General features: G+C 46.9%; 1 protein-coding gene across 4 annotated transcripts in view; it reads right to left on the minus strand.

Moving 5' to 3' along the window:
• The window catches only part of LOC146860205 (uncharacterized), a 515433-nt gene that overhangs the window by 59356 nt on the left and 436200 nt on the right, over positions 1 to 19877 (minus strand). For all 4 annotated transcript variants that reach the window (XM_085644046.1, XM_085644048.1, XM_085644047.1 and 1 more), the window contains exon 7: positions 16763 to 16991. In XM_085644046.1, the coding sequence (XP_085500172.1) occupies positions 16763 to 16991 (229 nt within the window). The remainder of the gene's footprint in view (positions 1 to 16762; positions 16992 to 19877) is intronic.

Below are 19877 nucleotides of genomic sequence, written 5' to 3' on the forward strand. Positions count from 1 at the left end.
CTTAGCAAAGCCCCGAGACCGCCGCCTCCCCAGGGCACTTTTAATTATGAATGGGCCCGCCCGCAGCCCAGGACACCGTCACCTCACCTGGGGCTAATTGAAGTTATGTGGAGGGTCCTCACCGAACCACCTTTCCCAGGGACTGCCACCTCCCTGGGACAAATTAAAATTAAGTGAAGGGGCTTCCCGGATCCCCCCTGTGCCGGGGCACACACAGGAAGCAGGGAGGTGGCCGGGACCGCGGGGCCTTGCGGCTCTACCCACGGTCCCCAACGTTTTAAATGTGGGTACCCCTGGGAGGGACCAAGGCACCCACACTACAGGCCAGGCCCTGGGGGATGGGGTACGTGGGGCCCAAATGGCCCGGAAAGGGGCCAAAATGGCCTCCCCCATCCCTTTTCTGTGATTTCTTTTTTTAAAGGGAACATGTTCCGGGGGATGGGGTTCCTGGGGCATAAAATGTTCCGGTAGGAGGGCTGCTCTGCCACCCCCTTTAAATAAAATAACAATATTAAAAAAGAAAGGCCGGGCCCAGGGAATTTGGGTCACCAAAGCCGAAATCAGCCCGTGAGGGGCACCGCACGACACCCCTCCCTTTAAAGACAAAAACAAAAAAAAACGCCAGGCCCCGGGGAATGGGATCCCCTAGGCCCAAAATGGTCCAGGGAAGGGCGGGTTACGAGGCCCTACTTCCTAAAAAAATAGAAAAAAACACTCTGCAAATGCACCTCCTAGCATGCTGCTGGGTGGGAGATGAAGTCCCCTTGGCTACTGATGGTGCTTAGGTGCCAACAAGGACTCATGTTCCCTCCAGTAAGCTCCACACAGTGGGATTTCTGAGAGGTGGATGGAGACCATGCCCTCTTTCTCCACCACTCTGCAAACGTACCTATTGGCGCCCTGCTGGTCGATGGATGCGGTCCCCTATCGTCCTGAGGGCCTCAAGACTAAAGTGGACTTCTTCCCCCCAAGCAGCAGTGCCCCAGGAGGTGCACTTGCAGAGTGGTGAAGTTAGGGGGCATGGACTCTGACCACATCTCAGCAATCCAGCTGTGTGGGTCTTGCTGAAGGTAACAGGAGGGCTAGTTGGCCCCCCAACGACACTCAAGAGCCAAGGGAATTTCAACCACCAAATAGTAGTACGACAGGAGGTGCATTTGCAGAGTGCTGGAGAAAGGGGGCATGGCCACCGGAAACCTCAAAGCAAACCCACTGTGTGGGTTATGCTGGAGGTAACAGGAGGGGTAGTTGGCCCCGAAAAACCCTCAATAGCCAAGGGGACTTCATACCTCTACTTGTAGAGAGCCAGGAGGTGCATTTGTAGAATGGAGGAGAAAAGGGTCGTGGCCTCCTACCAGCTCTCAGCAATCCTGCTGTGTGGAACTTACTGCAGGTAACAGGCGGGGTAGTTGGCCCCCAAGGACGTCTTTGGGGGCTAATTACCCCTCCTGTTATCTCCAATGAGTCCCACACAGCAGGGATGATAAGAGGTCTTCGGAGGCCATGCCTCCTTCTCCACCACTTAGCAAACGCGGTAAACAACGTTTATAACAAAACTTTTTGTACCCAGGGAATCACAACGCGGTCCTTACAACGACCGCGTTGTGATTCCGCATACCATTACTCCGCAAGTCGGAACAATGACTTGCGGAGGGGGGAATGGTGTTGGATTTAAAATCCAACACCTTCCCTACTGTCCGCACAGACTGGAGTTGGAATAGAAAATCATACTATTCCAACATCCAGCGCCCCCCCCCCCCCTCCGCAAGTCGTTGTTCCGACTTGCGGAGTAATGGTATGCGGAATCACAACGCGGTCATTGTAACGACCGCGTTGTGATTCCTTGCGGACAAAAAGACTGCGGGATAAGAAGGCATATTCAGCAAACGCTGCTCGTGGTGCACTACTGGTTGGGAGATGAAGTCCACCTTATTCCTGAGGGACCTTGGGGGCCAAGAAGCCCGCCTGGTACCTCCTGTAAGTCCTAGAGAGCGGGATTCCTGACAGCTCGTCGGAGGCTCAGCCCCTTTTCGCCAACACTTTGCAAACGCAACTACTAGTAAAAAAATATATAAATTCAGTGAAAAAAACAAAGGTTACAGGGACGTTATAGTTAGGAAATGGAATTTTTAAATAAACGTAGAAATTCACTGAAAAAAATAAAGGTTACATAGACGTTATAGTTAGGCTGACAATTCGCTCATACAAAACTAGAGAAATTCAGCAGTGATAGCTGAGCTAACTATAAATCACGCCCCCACAATGCACTGCTTATGACCTCACATATTACAACACCCATGAAATGTCAGTGACATCACTGATGACATCTCAAATGACATCACTGATGACATCATCCACAGAATCTTTGACGCAGTCACTCACACCCCAATATACTATACACCCACTCCAATTTCAATACTACCATTCGCAACATCATTGGCACACCCATACCAGTACTTACACACCCACTCACTGATTCATCAGTCTACACACACATCCACTCACTCACTAATACAGCCACTGATATATCCACTCATATACCCATACAGCCACTTACACATTGTCAGTCACCCACAGAGCTAGTCTCACACAGCCACTTACTCACCAGTTCTACACACATACACTCACGTATTCATACAGATACTAACACATACTCACTCACCTATACAGTCACTGACATAAGCACACTCACCCATACTGCCATTCTCACATTCACTTACTCACATATACTCCAGCAATCACCTATACTGCCTTTCACACAGTCGCGGATCACATGACTCGCAGGTGAGGTAGTCGCTTGGGTGGGAGGGTTCATGCGGGTGGAGGGTATCCTCCCTCCCCTCCTCTAAGCCAATCACAAGGCTGCAATGGCAGCGTTGTGAATGGTGCGGAAGGTGCCCAGCTGAGCGCTTGTAAGGAGGCCATTTTCTCTATGTAGGCTGCATGCAGCCTACGGAGAGAAATTCCAGAGTGCGCATGACTGGTTGGGTCGGCCCCAGAAGGCCGACCAAACAGTCAGGGCCCATAACATTGGGCATGCCACTCCTACCCGACCCGCCCACCCCCAACAAGGCATACCATTCTGCTTTCTCGCAGCATGAGAAGGAGAAACATAAAAATGTATTTAAAGAAGAAGTTACTTGTCTTCGGTAACGATATATCTGTAAGAAACATTAGTTAGTTATAGATTCCTTACCTTAGAATTATCCACAGGTGTCAGACTGGATACGGAAAGTTTTTTTGTCAGCAGTACCTCTGCGCATCGAAAGGTGGCGTTGGTCGTCACCGCGTCAGTCGTCGGCATCGTGGTCGCCGGGATGACGTCGCGGCAGCTACTTAGACGCCGCCCTCGCGCGCTGACGTCAGTTCTGTACACGACTTTCCACGCCAGAAATGCAGAGCCATGCAAGACACTGACCATTGGTGCACAAAACTAGGGCCCAGAAAGGATGTCCTTAACCCTAGAAATCAGTTCGCAAAACGGGGAGGATGTGTGAGGCGGTAAGGAATCTATAACTAACTAATGTTTCTTACAGATATATCGTTACCGAAGGTAAGTAACTTGTTCATCTGAAAAAAACACATTAGTTCTAGATTCCTTATCTTAGAATAGATACCCCAGCAATACCAACCCAGGCGGTGGGTCTCCGAACCAAGATCACGCCAGAAAGTCCTGGAGAACAGAACAGCCAAAGAAGCCGTCTCTCCGGATTTGGCTGTACAGGCAGAAGTGTTTTGTAAACGTATGCAGCGATGCCCACGTGGCCGCCTGACAGATGTCATTCAGAGGAACTCCTCTTCCCAAGGCAGTAGTGACTGCTGTCGCCGTAGTGGAATGGACGAGTAGCCCGACCGGAGGCTCTTTTTTAGCCAGAGAATAACATGCCTTAATACACAAAACAACCAATCGAGAAATGGTGCATTTGTGTACGGCCTGACTTTTCTTGGCGCCCACGAGGCCAACAAAGAGTTGATCATCCACCCGGAACGGTTTTGTGCGATCCAGATAGAGAGAGCACGTTTTGGGTCCAGACGGTGGAGCCTCTCTTCCTCCTTTGAAGGATGCAGAGGCAGAAAGAAGGTGGGCAAAGTAATGGTCTGCCAGATGTGGATGGCAGTGACCACCTTAGGAAGGAAGGATGGAGGGGTCCTTAGAACCACCTTGTCCAGATGGACAGACAGGAAAGGAGGTTTGGAAGAAAGGGCCTGGAGCTCACTCACCCTTCTAGCAGAAGTGATGGCTACCAGGAAAGCAGTCTTAAGAGTCAAGAGTCTTAAAGGACAGTTATGAAGCGGCTTAAAGGGAGCGCACATTAAATAGGTAAGAACAAGATTCAAGTCCCACTGAGGCATAACAAAGGGGATTGGAGGAAAAAGATGCGTTAAGCCTTTTAAGAAACGGTTAACTACCGGGGACTTGAAAAGAGAAGGTTGATCTGGCAGCCGAAGGAAGGCAGAGATGGCTGAAAGATAGCCCTTGATAGTGCCCAGGGGGGAGCCCTGTTGGGCTAAAGAGAGAAGGAACAAGAGAACTTCAGAAAGAGGGGCAGAAAGAGGATCCACAGCCTTTGCTGTGCACCATGCCCCAAACTTGTTCCACCGGCAGGCATATACCGTCTTAGAGGAGGGACGCCTAGCTGCCAAGAGTATGTCACAGACTTCGAGAGGCAGGTCGAAAGACATCAACTGCCACCACTCAATCTCCATGCAAGGAGGTGGAGACTGGACAGGTTCAGGTGGAGGACCATCCCCTGCTGCTGCGACAGAAGATCCTCCCGTAGAGGCAGTCTGATCGGAGGATCGTTGGCCATGCTGAGCAGCTCCGGATACCAGACTCTTCGTGCCCAATCCGGGGCCACCAGAATGACTTGGGCCTGGTCACGTCTGATCTTCGACAGCACTCTGGGCAGAAGTGGTGTCGGCGGGAAGTTATACAACAGACCACAACTCCACTTGCGATGAAAAGCATTGCCTAACCAAGGCTCTCCCCACTGTTGAAAGAGACCTTGCACTACCTCCGAGTGAAGACCCATTTGTGATCCATCATGCACCTGCGGCTGAGTTCTTCCACCCTGGCATTCAGAGAACCTGCCATGTGTTGAATCACCAGGGATATGCCCTGATGTTCCAGCCATGTCCCGAGGCGGCCTCTTGACATAGGGTCCATGACCCCACCCCGCCCTGTTTGTTGCAGTACCGCATGGAGGTGATGTTGCCCATGAACACCTGCACTACTCTTCCCCGGACAGAATGCCTTCAGTGCAAGACGAATCGCCCGGAGCCCCAGAAGGTTGATGTGGAGCCCTGACTCCTCCAGAGATCAGAGGCCTCTGATCTCCGCCACTCCCATGTGGCCACCCCATCCCAGAAGGGATGCGTCCGTCACCACAGTGTGGTCTGGTTGGGGAAGGGAGAAGGATCTGACATTGACCCAATCCTGGTTTGTGAGCCACCACTGCAGTTGTCGTGCAGTGCCCGCCGAGATCTGGAAACAATCGGACAGATTCCCCTGATGCTGCGCCCACTGGAACTTCAGGTCCCACTGTGGAGCCCGCATATGCCACCTGCCATGATCGACCAGCAGGATGCAGGAGGCCATGAGGCCCAGCAGTCTCAGGGTCATTCTGACGAAACCCGGGATAGAGGTTGAAAGATTGGAATCATAACCTGAATATCTGTTCGGGAGGATAGACCCGAAATCGTGTCGTGTCCAGAACCGCTCCGATGAAGAGGAGCTACTGAGAGGGAATCAGGAGTGACGTCGGCACATTGATGGAGAACCCCAGTGAATGCAAGAGGTCGGCCGTAGTCTGGAGGTGGAGATGACTGCCTGGGGCGAGCTTGCCTTCAACAGCCAGTTGTCAAGATAGGGGAAGACTGAAACCCCTGATCTGCGCAGATGAGCTGCAACCACCGCCCTCACTTTCGTGAACACCTGAGGGGCACTGGTAAGGCCAAAGTGGAGCACAGTAAATTGAAAATGCTCGTGGCCTACCGTGAAACGTAGGTAACGCCAGTGGGCCAGCAGGACCGGAATGTGAAAATAAGCATCCTGCAAGTCCAACGCTACCCTCCAGTCTTCCGGGTCGAGGGCAGATAAGACCTGAACAAGCGTCAACATCTTGAACTTCTCCTTCCGGACGAAGAGATTGACGTCCCTGAGGTCCAAGATAGGACCCAGGCCCTTGTCCTTCTTGGGGACCAGAAATGACCAGTAACAACCACGACCTACTTCTGGGACAGGAACGGGCTCGATGGCTCCCTTGGCCAAGAGAGCCGTAACTTGCTGCTGGAGCAGGGCCAAATGATCCTCAGACATGCGGTGGTATCTTGGTGACATGGCTGGAGGGGTAGTCTCGAAGGGGAGGGAGCAGCCCATTCGAGCTATTGGCAAAAGCCACCTGTCCGACGTGATGGTGCACCAGTGGGGGAGGTAATGGCAAATCCTGCCGCCCACTGGCATTTGAAGGGCCTGAAAGGTCATACTAGGAGGGTTTAGAGGCTGCTGCAGGGGGGGGGGGTTGGTGGACTGGCCCTCACGCTGGCTCCCGGAACCACGACGGATGTTCCCATATCCGCAGCTGTGCGAAGGTTGGGTAACTGTGGCTTGTGGCTCTGGGCGGGACGTAGCGGGGCACCCCTTCCGTAGCCACGAAAGGGGCGAAAAGCAGATTGTGCAGGGCAGGTGGAGAGGCCCAAGGACTTGGCTGAAGCCCGTGAGTCCTTGAAACGCTCTAGAGCGTTGCCTGCTTTGTTGCCAAAAAGGCGACGGCCATCAAAGGTCATGTCCATCAAGGTTTTCTGGCCATCCCCTGAAAAGCCAGTGGACCTCATCCAGGCATAGCGATGAAGCGCTACTGACGTGGAAATAGTTCTGCCCAGAGAGTCGGCGGTGTCCATCCCACAATGTATTGTAAACTTTGCGGCCCGGGCCTCCTCCGGACACTGAGGCAGCACATGCGGCACCGTATTCCACAACGAGTGGGAATAACAGCCCAAGAGACATGCAGTGTTTACGGACTGCAGTCCTAAGCTGGCGGAAGAGAAAGTTTTCTTACCAAGGTGGTCCAGCTTCTTGGATTCCCTTTCCGGTGGAGAAGTAGGGAAGGCGCTTTTGGAAGTGGAGGCTTGTACAACCAAGCTCTCCGGGGTGTGGTGTTGGGAGAGTAAAGTGGGGTCGCCCGGAGCAGGGCGGTGGCATTGGGCAATCATCCTGTCCACGGGAGCCCCCATATTGGGCCTGGACCACGTGCCCTAAAGGAGGTTGGTGAGGGCCTCATTAAACGGCAACCAGGGCTCCGAAGAACTTGTAGCCGGTGAAGCACCTCTGTCAGGAGGTTAGTCCTGACCGCCACCGTAGGAATCTTGAGGTTAAGAGTCTCAGCGTCCTACACAACACCACTGCGTACGACGCTCCCTTCTCCGTAGCCACGGGAAACAAAATGCCAAGGTCAGGTGAAGTGTCAAGACCACTGGCATCCCCCAGTTCCTCTCTCCAGTCCTGGTCAGAACCTAGCTGATCAGTTAAAGGGTCCCCTGACCCCTCCCAGTCCTCCTCCTCATCGTCTGGTTGCCATTCAGGTTGGAAAGAGGCTCCAGTAGTGAACAGGGGCACAAACACCCCATTCGGCGCCGGGTCCAAGGGGGCTCAGCGGTGCAGGGACCGAGCCACCGGCAGCGAAGACCTAGGCCCCCCCAAACAAGTCATCGTGCCAAAGGCGTGCCGGCAGGGTCGGTCCGCCCAAAGATAGCATGTATCACCTTGTAGAACGTACGAAGCTGGGCGGGAGTCGCTCCGGATCCTGGAAAGGGAGGGAAACTCGAGTAGAGGCTTCGCGCGTGGAGCCATGGGAGGGGCTCCACCCGCGTGTCTCGCCTGATCGGCCGACCGACGAGGAGAAGTTGAAGAGCTACGATACTTCTTCGACTTCTTCTTATGCTTCGACTTACCCGACCCAGAGTGTGAAGACTTCGAAGATTTGGAACCGTAATGGTCATGGCAGATGGAGCACGACTTGGGGTCGTGGTTGCACTCCAGGCAAAAAAGACACACGTGGAGCGGATCCGTCACCGAAATCATGCGATGACAGGAACCGCAGGTCTTGAAAGCAGGCATCCCTCATGCACCTTCGGAGTTGAAGGCTTGAAAAAGAAGTCGACAAAGGTTGAGGAAAAGATATAGGGCTATGGAGATCTCCGCCTCTCCGTAGTCGAGGTGAACGAGGCCCCACCCACCTGAAGAAGTCCACAGTGGTGAGAGGAATGGCGATCGCGGCTGAACGCAGAATGCCGTTTTGAATTCGAAGTCCCTTTGAGCCCCCTTTAATGCGGTGACGGTACAGCGCTGAGGAGTTCAAAGGGAGCAATCAGGAGACAGACAGCAGCAGCAGGGACCGCGAGCGTGCCCATTTGGCGGTCAGTACCGTAATGGGGATGAAAGGCTGCGCGACGCTGCGGCGACCTTGCGGTGAAGCAACAAAAGGCTGAAAAAACTGACAAAGCGAGGCGGCGAGAGAGGCTGAGGCAGCGCGCGGCAGAGGATGGGGAACAATCGCTAGCAATCAACCATTACCGGTAAGAGCATTCTATGAGGCAAGCTGCTCCAGGTTCCATTTCTATGCCTCGTGAAATCTGGCAATTAAGACACAATCGGAGTAGCGCAGCAGCGGAGACCCGAACCTGAACAAGAGCTGCAGGAGTACTAAAAGATGGTTTTCCCTGATAAAGACAGATTTCGTGAAGAAGCTGTGGCAGGGGAGTCGAGGGGGAAGAGTGGCAAATAGGACATGGTGATTTGGTGTTGCCTATAGTGATTTAGCGGAGGTGGAGAGTGAGGTATCTGCAGGCAGTTTGCAAGCCTGGGACTTTTTCAAGGGAGGAGAAATTTATAAATACATAGCACAATGGGAAGACACCAAAAGCAAGCCAACGCGGTAGCCAGGGTAGAAGTGATGAACGGAATGAAATCCAAAAAGCCTCTAATACAAGCGAAGGGGGCGTCATCCGTAGTAAAAACCTCTGCCACTACGAACCAGTCCAGTACGAACCAGTCCGAAGTCAGTTCTAGTTCCGAGAGCTCTACTGAGGATCCCTCGGAGGTACAATCCGAGCCACAGCCCATGCCAGCCCTACTGCTACCGCAGTGGGGGTATCCCCCACCCCCATTACCAGAACCAGTACTCTTGTTGAGGCCGCTAAGGGACTGATAGGTGGTGCCACGCCAGTATGTAATATGGTCGAACCAAAGAATTGTAAGGATTTTCCACTGTTCATTAAAAAGAGTACGCAGCCTCATGCAACGCAAGGCCCATCGCAAACAAGACCAACCTCGCCAGCAACCCCGGAAGATGATATAACATCTAATCTCTTTGAAGGGTTGCATATCTCTCCACCCCCCCCCCACGAGGCCACGCATGTAGCTGTAACACCCACAGCGACATCCTCTGCAACATCCTCTGCGACGTCCTCCACCATAATTGATCTAGTGGAGGGAAATCCTTCGCTCTGCCTCTTAAGTCCACGCACTGCAGCAGTGCAGCAGCCGCTCTCTGAAATAGCCTAAATTGTTGAAAACATCTTTAGACAGCAGCAGCTAGAGAGCGGGCAGAAGTCTCAAGATATGCCTGGCGGTGTAGCAGAGAAAGCGAGAACCACCTAGCCAGAGGATAGAGAATCCGCACAAGAAATCAGAGCTCCCTTCCTCCGGGGTCAGCTAGCAACAAATGGAAGTGAAAATGCTGCTGAATCGAATACTGGAGGAAATCAGGGAGATGAAAAAATCCCAGGCACAAGAGACTGCCTCTCTCCATTTAAGACTGGAAAAAATTGAGGCATCAATTGCTGGTTTTCCTTCAAGGCTCGAGGCGGCTGAGTTTAGGATTGCTCACTTAGAGGACAAGATGAGCTCCACAATCCGGAAAATCAACGAAGTGACGGCAGATAAGACCGCTTTGGAATCAAAGCGGGAAGATTTTGAAAATCACTCGCACTGTTCTAATCTTCGAATAGTAGGAGTGCCCGAGGGAAGCGAGGGTTTCAATACCCTCCGTTGGGTTGAAACATTTATGAAACAAAAAGTGCTCCCTGACCACGCTGGGGATCTAACATTAACAAGGGCCCATCGGGTTCCGGCCCACCCCTTTCCAGATTCAAAGCACCCTCGCACAATTCTAGTTAACTTCTCTGATTATAGAATTAAAGAGAATGTTTTGACGAAAGCTATCCAGCAGAGGCAATTCGCTATAGATGAGGGCACAAACTGTCGGATTTTCTCAGACATGTCAGCAGGGGTGGCGCGAAGACGCAAAGAATTTGTGAAGTTATTATTTTTATTTAAAGCACAAGGGGCACAGGCATCCATCGCACAGCAGTCAAAGTTAAGGGTGCTTGTCAAAGGGAAGTCCCACTTGTTCTCGCAGGTAGAGGAAGCCCAGGAGCTCCTGAAAGAGAATACTGCTACAGGATGAATCAGCTTTAAAGTTGTGCCCACTGTGGAATATTTCTTCGGCTGTGTGGGTGGGGTTGGTCACTGAGGGTGCAGGGTCAGGGCACCCTAATAATAGAAGAAGGGATAAAATGTGGGTTGCGGGGCTAGAGGGAACCACATTTATGGGGTGGGGAGGGGAGGGGGAAGAGTAAAAGCAGTAGTAAAATGAGCAGCAGCAGGGACATTATTGGAAAGACTGTCAGGATTGTGGGAGTTTTTGAGGAATCTGGTATAGTCTATAGATACATTGCAAAAAAATTATAAGCAAGTGTAGTATTATTTCCGTGAATGTTAACGGGATACTAAATAAACACAAATATGGAGCATTAATTAGATGGTTAGCTTCCTCTTCACCCCAGGTCTTATTTTTGCAGGAAACCCACTTAAAAACTAATTCCCCAAATCTATTTCTTCCTAGATGGTATTCACATGCCTTTTTTGCTTCAGCAGGCCTGGCCAAAAGAGGGGTAGCGATATATTTCTGCAGGGGTCTTCCCTGGGAATTTGGCCAAATTTGGAGAGATCCCCTGCGTAGATGGATCTGGGTTGAGGCCAAACTAAATGGCATGATATTACATTTTATTCATTGTTATGGTCCTATCCCGGACGACACCACAGCCCTACTTAAAATTAGTGAGATACTCAGGGGAGTACCGGGGAAGATAATTTTGGGCGGCGATTTAAATTTTATTCAAAATTTAAAGAAAGACAATTTGAATAAAAATAAAAAAGAGCTAAAACCCAAAACTAAGAAAGTCTTAGAAGTATTAAGACAGGAACATATCTTGATAGATCCTTGGCGTAATGCCAATCCAACAAAGCTGGAATTTTCCTGCTATTCTAATCAGTTCCACACGGCATCCAGAATCGATTTTTTTTAATATCTCAATCCTTGGGCTATGTAAGCACTGAAATAGAGATAAATCCATTCTCTTACCACTCCCTTATCAAACTTGAAGTTGGAATTGAGGAATGCAGGCGGTCAAGACCCAGGTGGCAGATGGGTCATCTCCTCCTGCAGGATCCTCAATGGGTGACTGGCACAAAGGAATGGATTGCCGAATTTTTTAAGATAAACGAGAACACGGCAGAAATCTTTTCACTATGGGGTTGGTTTAAGGCAGCCCTTTGCGGGCAAATGATTGCACATTCAGCTACTAAAGCTAAACATAGGAGGGAGAAAATCCTTGAACTTAGGCAGGCTGTAGCGAAGGCAATGAAAGTAAGAAATACACAGCCGGTGGGGACGGGGGTGCCAGAGCTCAGTTAGATAGGGCGAAATATGAATTGAAGGAGTTTTTTATAATAGAAGAGATTGTCAGCTCCAGAACATATCAACAGCAATTGTATGAGGAGAGTCAAATGGTTGGCAAAATGCGTGCTGGAACTACCAAAACTAAGCAGGAAGCAGCCATGATCTCCGAAATCATTGACCCAAAGACAAAAATCTCTTTAACTGATAAAGAAGATAAAGCTCAAGTTTCTTTAGAGCATTACTCGCAGTTATATACTTCCAGATATGAGGCAGGAGCGGACCAGATTAACAACTACTTTGAGGAGGTTGATCTCCCTATTCTTGCAGGGCCATTGGCGGCACAGCTCCAGCTGGATATTTCTGAAGAAGAAATTATAAATGTGGCAAAGTCTATTGCTGGGGCTAAAGCTTGCGGAGCCGACGGACTCCCAATAGAATTTTATAAAACCCTTTTCAAGGAATTGACCCCCTTCTTGGCGAAACTGTTCAATAATATCAAACAGGGAGGGTATGTCCCCCCCCAAATTTTGAGGAGTCCATACTGGTTAGCTTTGTTAAAAAGGGGAAAAGCGGAAAGGATGCTAATTCATACAGGCCAATAAGTCTACTTAATGCCGACTTTAAAATATTAATGAAAGTCTGGGCACAACGTTTTACCACTATTGCTCAGGCTTTAATCCACTATGATCAGACTGGGTTAACTGCAGGAAGATCAATGTCCACTAATACCGGGTTTTTAATTTGATTATGCGACCAATAATAAAATACCCACTTTTATTACAATGGTCGACGCCGAAAAAGTGTTCGACTTGGTCAACTGGGACACACTTTTATTTGGTCTAGGAAAATTTGGCATTCCGGACCAAATTTCAAATATGCTGAGAAACATATATCAAGGTGCCCAAGCCCGGGTTATAGTAAATGGTGACCCAATAGGGGTAGTGGAACTAAACCGTGGAACCAGACAAGGTTGTCTGCTGTCGCCTAAACTTTTTACTTTTTTTATTGAACCCTTGGCTATAAGAATTGGCGGTAATCACCGGATTAGAGCTCCAACTGAGGGAATGGCTAAGCTGAAACTTTTCACGGACGGTATTATTATGTACTTATGTCCGGATAAACAGAATGTGGAAGAGGTTCGTCTAGAATTTAGTAAATTTGTATAAATAGGAGGCTACAAAATAAATCAAAATAAAACAGAGATTTTAATACTTAATGCTGACTGTAACTTCTCACCTCCTAATTTAAAAAAATTCAGGCATTGAAAGAAGAACTGATTAGATATCTTAGTCTCCAACCAAGTAGAACAACTATTTAGTTTGAATCACTTAGCCATGAGAAATAAAATTAAGTCATTTCTGGATAAGTGGACCCTTTTACCTTTGACTCGGATTGGCCGTGTAGCACTTTTAAAAATGTCCATTCTTCTCCTGTTAATATTTCTTTTTATAAATGTACCCCTGAAAATCAATCTCAAATATTTTAAAGAAATTGACTCAATATTTAGGGAGTTCATCTGGAACAAAAAGGCCTCTAGGGTTACATTGCCCATACTACAGCTGGAAATAACCCAAGGAGGCTTAGCTTTGCCAAATATTCGAACTTACTATGAAGCTGCTATACTAGACCTTACAGCGCGTCTACTGGAACCTAATGGTCGGATAGACATCTTTTTTTTCAAAAGAATGATTCATGAGTCCGGAACACAAATATCAATCTTCTTAAAAACATCTAAACTACCTAAAAAGTCCCGCTACAAGACAATTTGTGATTATTCTGATAGATTGCAATCTTTTTTTAAACAAGAGGACTCTTCAGATTTTATTTTTCTGAAGTTAGAGGAATGCGAATTTTTGGGCTTCAAATTCACTCCAGTCAGCTTAGGAAATGGAAGGATAGTGGCTTCGAGGACCTGGGCCATTTTTTCATTTCTAAGACAATGATTTCCTGGCAGGAAGTTTTAAGTAGATTTGGTAATCGAAATAAACCAGGCTTTCTGGAGTATTTACAGATCGTAAATTTTATTATAAAATATAATCGACTCCCAAGTGATGTTCCAATTAATCAAGTTAACGCCCTTTATAAAATGAAATTAAAGGGGGTAGGAAATTGGTACTCTGTCCTGAGAAAACCCAAGGCACTCCCCCAGGTTGAGGAATTCCTGTGAAAAATAACGCGGAAAACTAATTGTACCTTCTCGCTTCATGAATGGCAGTCGATAGCCCAGGTAGGGAGTAAGGCCCTGAGAGCAGCCAACTTCAAAAGAATGGCCTTCTTGTCACAGTGGCTGGCCTATTAAACTCCAAAAACGCTAAGTAAACGCCACACGGACATGGAAAATAAGTGTTTTCGATGCCAGTCTCGCGGTGAGGGAGACTGGCTTCATATATTTTTTACATGTCCTAAGCTTGAAGTGTTTTGGAGCAAGATCTTCTTAGCAATAAGCCAGGCTATTAAAAAAAAGCTTGATCCCGAAACAGTGGTGGCCTTTTTCGGTTTTTCTAAAGTAAGGTCAGATTTGACCAAAGCCAAAGAGGTGTGCATTTCAATCTGCGCTACAGTAGCTCGTTCCTTAATTCTTCAAAATTGGAGATCTGAAGAAGTACCATCTTATCCTAAAGAATAAATAAAATGCAAAGGATAAGGAGATTTGAAGAAGCATATGCTAAACGGGTCGGGGCAATAAAAAAGTTCACAGCGGTTTGGAAGTCCTTGGATAATTGGGATATATTGACCAAAATTTAGCACTTTACCACATGGCACTTTAGTTCTTCACATTTGGAAGCTGGGAAGTATTTTTGACAATTGGGATATATTGACAGAAACCTAGTCCCTTAGCACATTGCACTTTAGGCCCTGATATTCAAGGGGACGTTTGATTGTACTGTAATGTTGTCATTTTTTGCACAGTTATAAGGTTTTAAAACATTATTGATGGATTTTTGTTCCCGCTGTTTAATTAATATTATGTGATGTTTATGATATGAGGTATCTCTATCTCCGTTGTAAATTTGAGGTAACTATGCACATGTCGCTTTAGGGTCTAATAGCAATGAGAAGGTGCAATTGTCCCTTGATGCTGTTTTCCGCTGCAAGTGATGATTGGATGGAGGATCTTAGTGTTTATTGGAAAAACAGCAATACTAGGGTAGAATTCCTCAAATTAGTGCACTTTAATGTAAATATTGTCCGTTATTATGTTTATTAAGAGGCAGTCTGTATTTAGAACATTCAAATAACTTAGTGAAAACGTATTATAGTGTTTAATGGCTAGATTATTAGGTAATGTTTGATAGCCTTGCCGTACTTATGTGTTATTTTAAAAAAAAAAAGTTTACTGATTAACTTGGATATGTTAAGTCCAGATATTTTTTTCTTTTCATCCTGACGTCCAATTTTATTATAATGCTGTTATGTCCTTGCTCTGCTCAATAAAAAAAAAAAAAAATGAAAAAAAAAAGTTGAGGAAAAGTTAGTTAAAAAATGACTGAGGTTCTGCTCTTCCCGGATCTGCGCTGGCTGGTGCGGAGAAAGAAAGAACTGACGTCAGCGCGTGAGGGCGGAGTCTAAGTAGCTGCAGCGACGTCATCCTGGTGACCACCACGCCGGCGAAGGACTCAGAGCCGACCCACGCCACCTTCCGACGCGCAGAGGTACTGCTGACGAAAAAAACTTTCCGGATCCAGCCTGACGCCTGGGGGTAATTCTAAGGTAAGGAATCTATAACTAACGTGTTTTTTTCAGATATAACATTTTATGTTTCTGCTTCTCGCACTGCGAGAAAGCAGTGGGCGATGCTCCTCCGCCCTAATGGAGGAGCCCTCCCCCCCGCTATCACTTATGTAGTTACTAACCCATATACCACTGACACATGTACCATGTACTCAGTCACCAACACAACCATACACACACTCACCTTTGCATCCCCTGACAGATGCACTCACCAACCCTTACAGCCTCTGTCTCACCTACTCAGACACTTATACAGGTACTCAGACAACCAATCACTCAGCCATACAGCAACTCACGTACCCACTCACACACCAATTCAGCAACTTACACATCGACTAACATACTGACACAGACATCCACACAACCAGTCACTCACCCATATATTCGCTGAGAGACCTAATCACTCACTTATACAGTCAGTCACACAACCACTAAATCATTCATACAGGCACTCATACACCATGGTATATATATTTGACATTCCCAAACTATTTAAAAACAGTCATAGTTACTGGATGATGCTGTCAGAGATTCCATCAGTGATGTCCTTTGAGACGTCATCACTGATGTCATCAGTGATGTCACTGACCATGTCATGAGTGACGTAATGTGTGAGGTCATAAGCAGTGCATTGTGGAATCGCGAGTTATAGTTAGCTTAGCTAACTATAACTGCTGAATTTCTCTGGTTTTGTACAAGTGAAATGACAGCCTAATTATAACTTCTCTGTAAACTGTGTTTTATCAGTGAATATAGAGATCTATATATATCTCATATTTTTTAAGCAGCCCATACCTGTGTTGTAGAAAATATCCCTGTAATATGTTCATTTGCAGTTGATGTTTAAATGGTTATTTCTACAAACTTTTGAAAGTAGTTCTTGCCTGGATACATTAAATATTGCCAACAGACTAGTGGTCATAGGGAATGGGATAGAATTGGGCCAAACCTTTTCTCAGTGGAGGGCATTTGAAGCCCAATAGGACCTCAATAATCCTCCCAGGAGACTATATGTCTAGGAACAAACTATATTCAAACATTTGTAGCACAAACATTGAAAATTAATATATAATAACTCAGCTGAAAACAAGAATAGAAGATATGTGTATGCTCCATCAGCCTGAAAACATTTGTGTTGTGTTGTATTGTTTACATTTCATTATAGCACAAATCGAGCATTAGAGTAAGATAATCGAGCCAAAGCAGCATGCTGCTGCACTCAGAGCTTAAGGCTATGAACCAAAAATAATCAAACAAAACTATCTGCTGTTTAAAACAGTAATTATTACCTGCACTGGACCTTCCTGTGAGCAACTCAAGCAGCTCACAACAAAGATGCAGTCCTGGAGAACCAGATCGATGGGTGCCACTCCTCGCAGGTCAAGGTGGCCAACAACAGTGGAATAATGGTGCAGCATGCTGGGATGAAAGGTGGCACCGATGCGGGCACTGCACTTGTCACACTGTGCAATATAAGGGTGCTTTTGCTGCATGGTTAGGTCAGCTGTTGTTTTGCACCTTGGAGGGATTAAAAGAACATGCAGGCAAATTATTTCACAAAATAAAGCACAGGCCTTTGGCCCAATAGCTCTCATGATGAGAAACAAGCTTGCAGTCATATAGCAAAGTAAAACTTATTTCTTTAGCAAATAAAACCTCAGTTCAGACACAAGGCCTAAATATTTTTATGACACCTTTGATTTCCTAACAAAATAATTTATACTCTAACTAAGCACTATGCGAAGCCCTGGAAAATTTTGTAATGGCATCACTCTACCAATCAATCTATTTCTTGATTTCGGGAATTAGCTATAAAAGCACAAGTCATAATTCACAATTAAAACATTAAAAGCATCTCAAGACATACTTTAAAAGCCCTGTAAAGGAAATAGCAGCAGATGGGCATTAATCAGTCAATCTAATGCAGGAGAATAAAATAAATGAGAAGATGAAAAACATCCATATTAGTAAAAACAATGCAGTCCCTACTACGAAAACATATCATTCCTACAGTAACAGCGGGTGGGTCTCAATCGAACATGATATAGCAATAAAAAAATAGATAAGAACATGCAATAGTCTATACCAAAATCCCTTATAAAATCAAATTGTCATTCATACAATATCAGCCACTCACATATTAGACAAAGGAGAAAAATTCAAGTCCCCCAACCTAATGTGCTGGTGGGGAAGCAACACATTTCAGTCTGTGCCTCCACATGTGACGACATAACGGCAAAAACCAAGCCCACCTGGGGGCGTGATACTGAGGGAAGGAGAACAATATATGCTCTAAGATTTCCCTAGTCCCAGGGCAAAATGTGCAGCTCAACTCCAAGTTGGTAAGGGAATGCTTGCTATTTCACAGTAAATGGCAGAAATGGTAGGGTCCCCAATCGAAATTCTCTATATAATGTTCTAGAAGCTGGGGGCTCGATAACATCCATTAACTCTTTAGGCCTGGGTGGTAAATTCCGTTCTGCTCGTGGAATTTGCGGAATCTGGGTAATTTTGCGTTCCGCGGAGAATGCGGAATTGCCCAAATTTCTGCGTTCCGTGGCTTCGCGGAATTTTTTGCTTATTCGCGTCCTCAAAATGTGTGTACGCGAGATATTTCCCCCTGAGAACGCAAACAGTGTTCGTGAACAGGAAAAAAGCATCGCGATCAAGCAATTCCTCGTGTTTGCGGAATTTCTGCGTGCTAGTGGAGATTATTTACCGTTTCACTGAGCTTTGCGTAGCGCGACTACGCAAGCTCTGCCGACCCTTAGTACTCTTCCAGTGAGTGAGCATCCTTCAACTCTAAAACACCTGAGGTCAAGAAGCCCACACTACCAAGCCTATGAAGCCCTTTGTCTAGGTGTCTCCAATACATCCCTTTTAGCATGGGCTTAGACACCATACAAGCAGATTCTGAATGTACCCAAAGGTTCTCACATCCAATCTCAATTAAGCTACGTTGGATGTACTTCAATCAAGGAATCTTATTGACTACATGCTGCTTGAAAATGTCTTCTTCTAGGCCTATCCTTAATGGCGCCAGCTCGACGGAGAACCAAATCCTCCTCCAATACATCAGAGGTCTAAGACTTACCCTATGGGCAAGAGATCTAGTATTCAGGTCTAGCCCCAGGGGAACGAGGGCATGCTAACTGACAAATTGGTGAGGAGTTGTCGAAAACGATTCTCCACCTTTTCTATGTCATTTACATTATCATGCCCCCAGAGTTCTCCATAGTATAATCTCCCCAGTGCCTGCAGGTTGTTGATTTGTAATGCTGGTGTTACTGGGTTAAAGCTAGAGCCCTGAACAGCCCTCAGAATGCCACTGGTATAATGCTCCAGCTTAAGTTTGCACTTTTGGATCTGGGAAGACCAGGCAAAAGACTCACTAAGGGCAATTAAGTCTACTATTACAAAGGACATTGACAATACCCTTAATTTACCTCCTGGACACTTTGTTGTCATTCTCTCCAATATACCATTCTCTAATAAGTTCCCTAGTTATTCCCAAGTCTGATCTTTTTGGAAGAGGACCATGCTCATAATGAAGGACAGATTTTAAAAGGGTTCCCAACGCCCTGCCCCTGCATTTTGTTCAACTTACTTTACTATATGGGGGCCCTTCTCAAACAACATAATGTGACTGCCCAAATATGTGACCAATTTATATTTGCATTTTTTGAGTAAATATATCAGAGGATAATTGGACGGCTAAAGGATTATCATAATCCATCTTCTAACTAGCATAAAATCGGTCTGGCCAACAGCCAAGTATGAGCATCCTGCTAATTTGGGTTCAGGCACAAGAAATGTTGTTTGTCCTGTTTGTCCTTCAGTGAGGATGAGAGACTTATAGCACTAATTTTGGTGATCTGTCAGCATGACTTGACACTGGTTTCTAAGAAGTCTTACTTGAATACCAGGACACACATTCAAAGTTTGGGGAGAAGTAAAGAGCTTGACTCAGTCACAAGTGACCAATGGGGAACTACAAATTATGTTATGTCGAGTCGTGAAGAGCACTCATCACCATGAGACTATCAAGGTTCTGGCTAAGGTGTGTAGGCATGTAGTCCCCATGGACTTATTTGAGTAGCCAGGTCTTCAGATTGAATTTAGGAGTGTTATCTCCATATATCACAGGACACAGCTCTTTCGCAATGTGCCACAACCGAAGAACATGACACAAGGCTCCTCTTCTTCCAACAGCCTATTAGTGTTTAAAATGGCTGACTCCATCAGCAATTGCAAGGACTGCTTCCAAAAGCTTCTCCGAAACCTCTCTCCATCAGTATTTTCCATGCCTGCCTACACCAACAGTTGCCATTACTGACCCACCAGAGTTTGCTATTTTTGCCTCTACAAGCATTTGACTGGACTGCATTCAATGCCATTTTCATG

Source organism: Triturus cristatus, chromosome 3_1, assembly GCF_964204655.1.
Source record: "Triturus cristatus chromosome 3_1, aTriCri1.1, whole genome shotgun sequence".
Taxonomy (NCBI): Eukaryota; Metazoa; Chordata; class Amphibia; order Caudata; family Salamandridae; genus Triturus; species Triturus cristatus.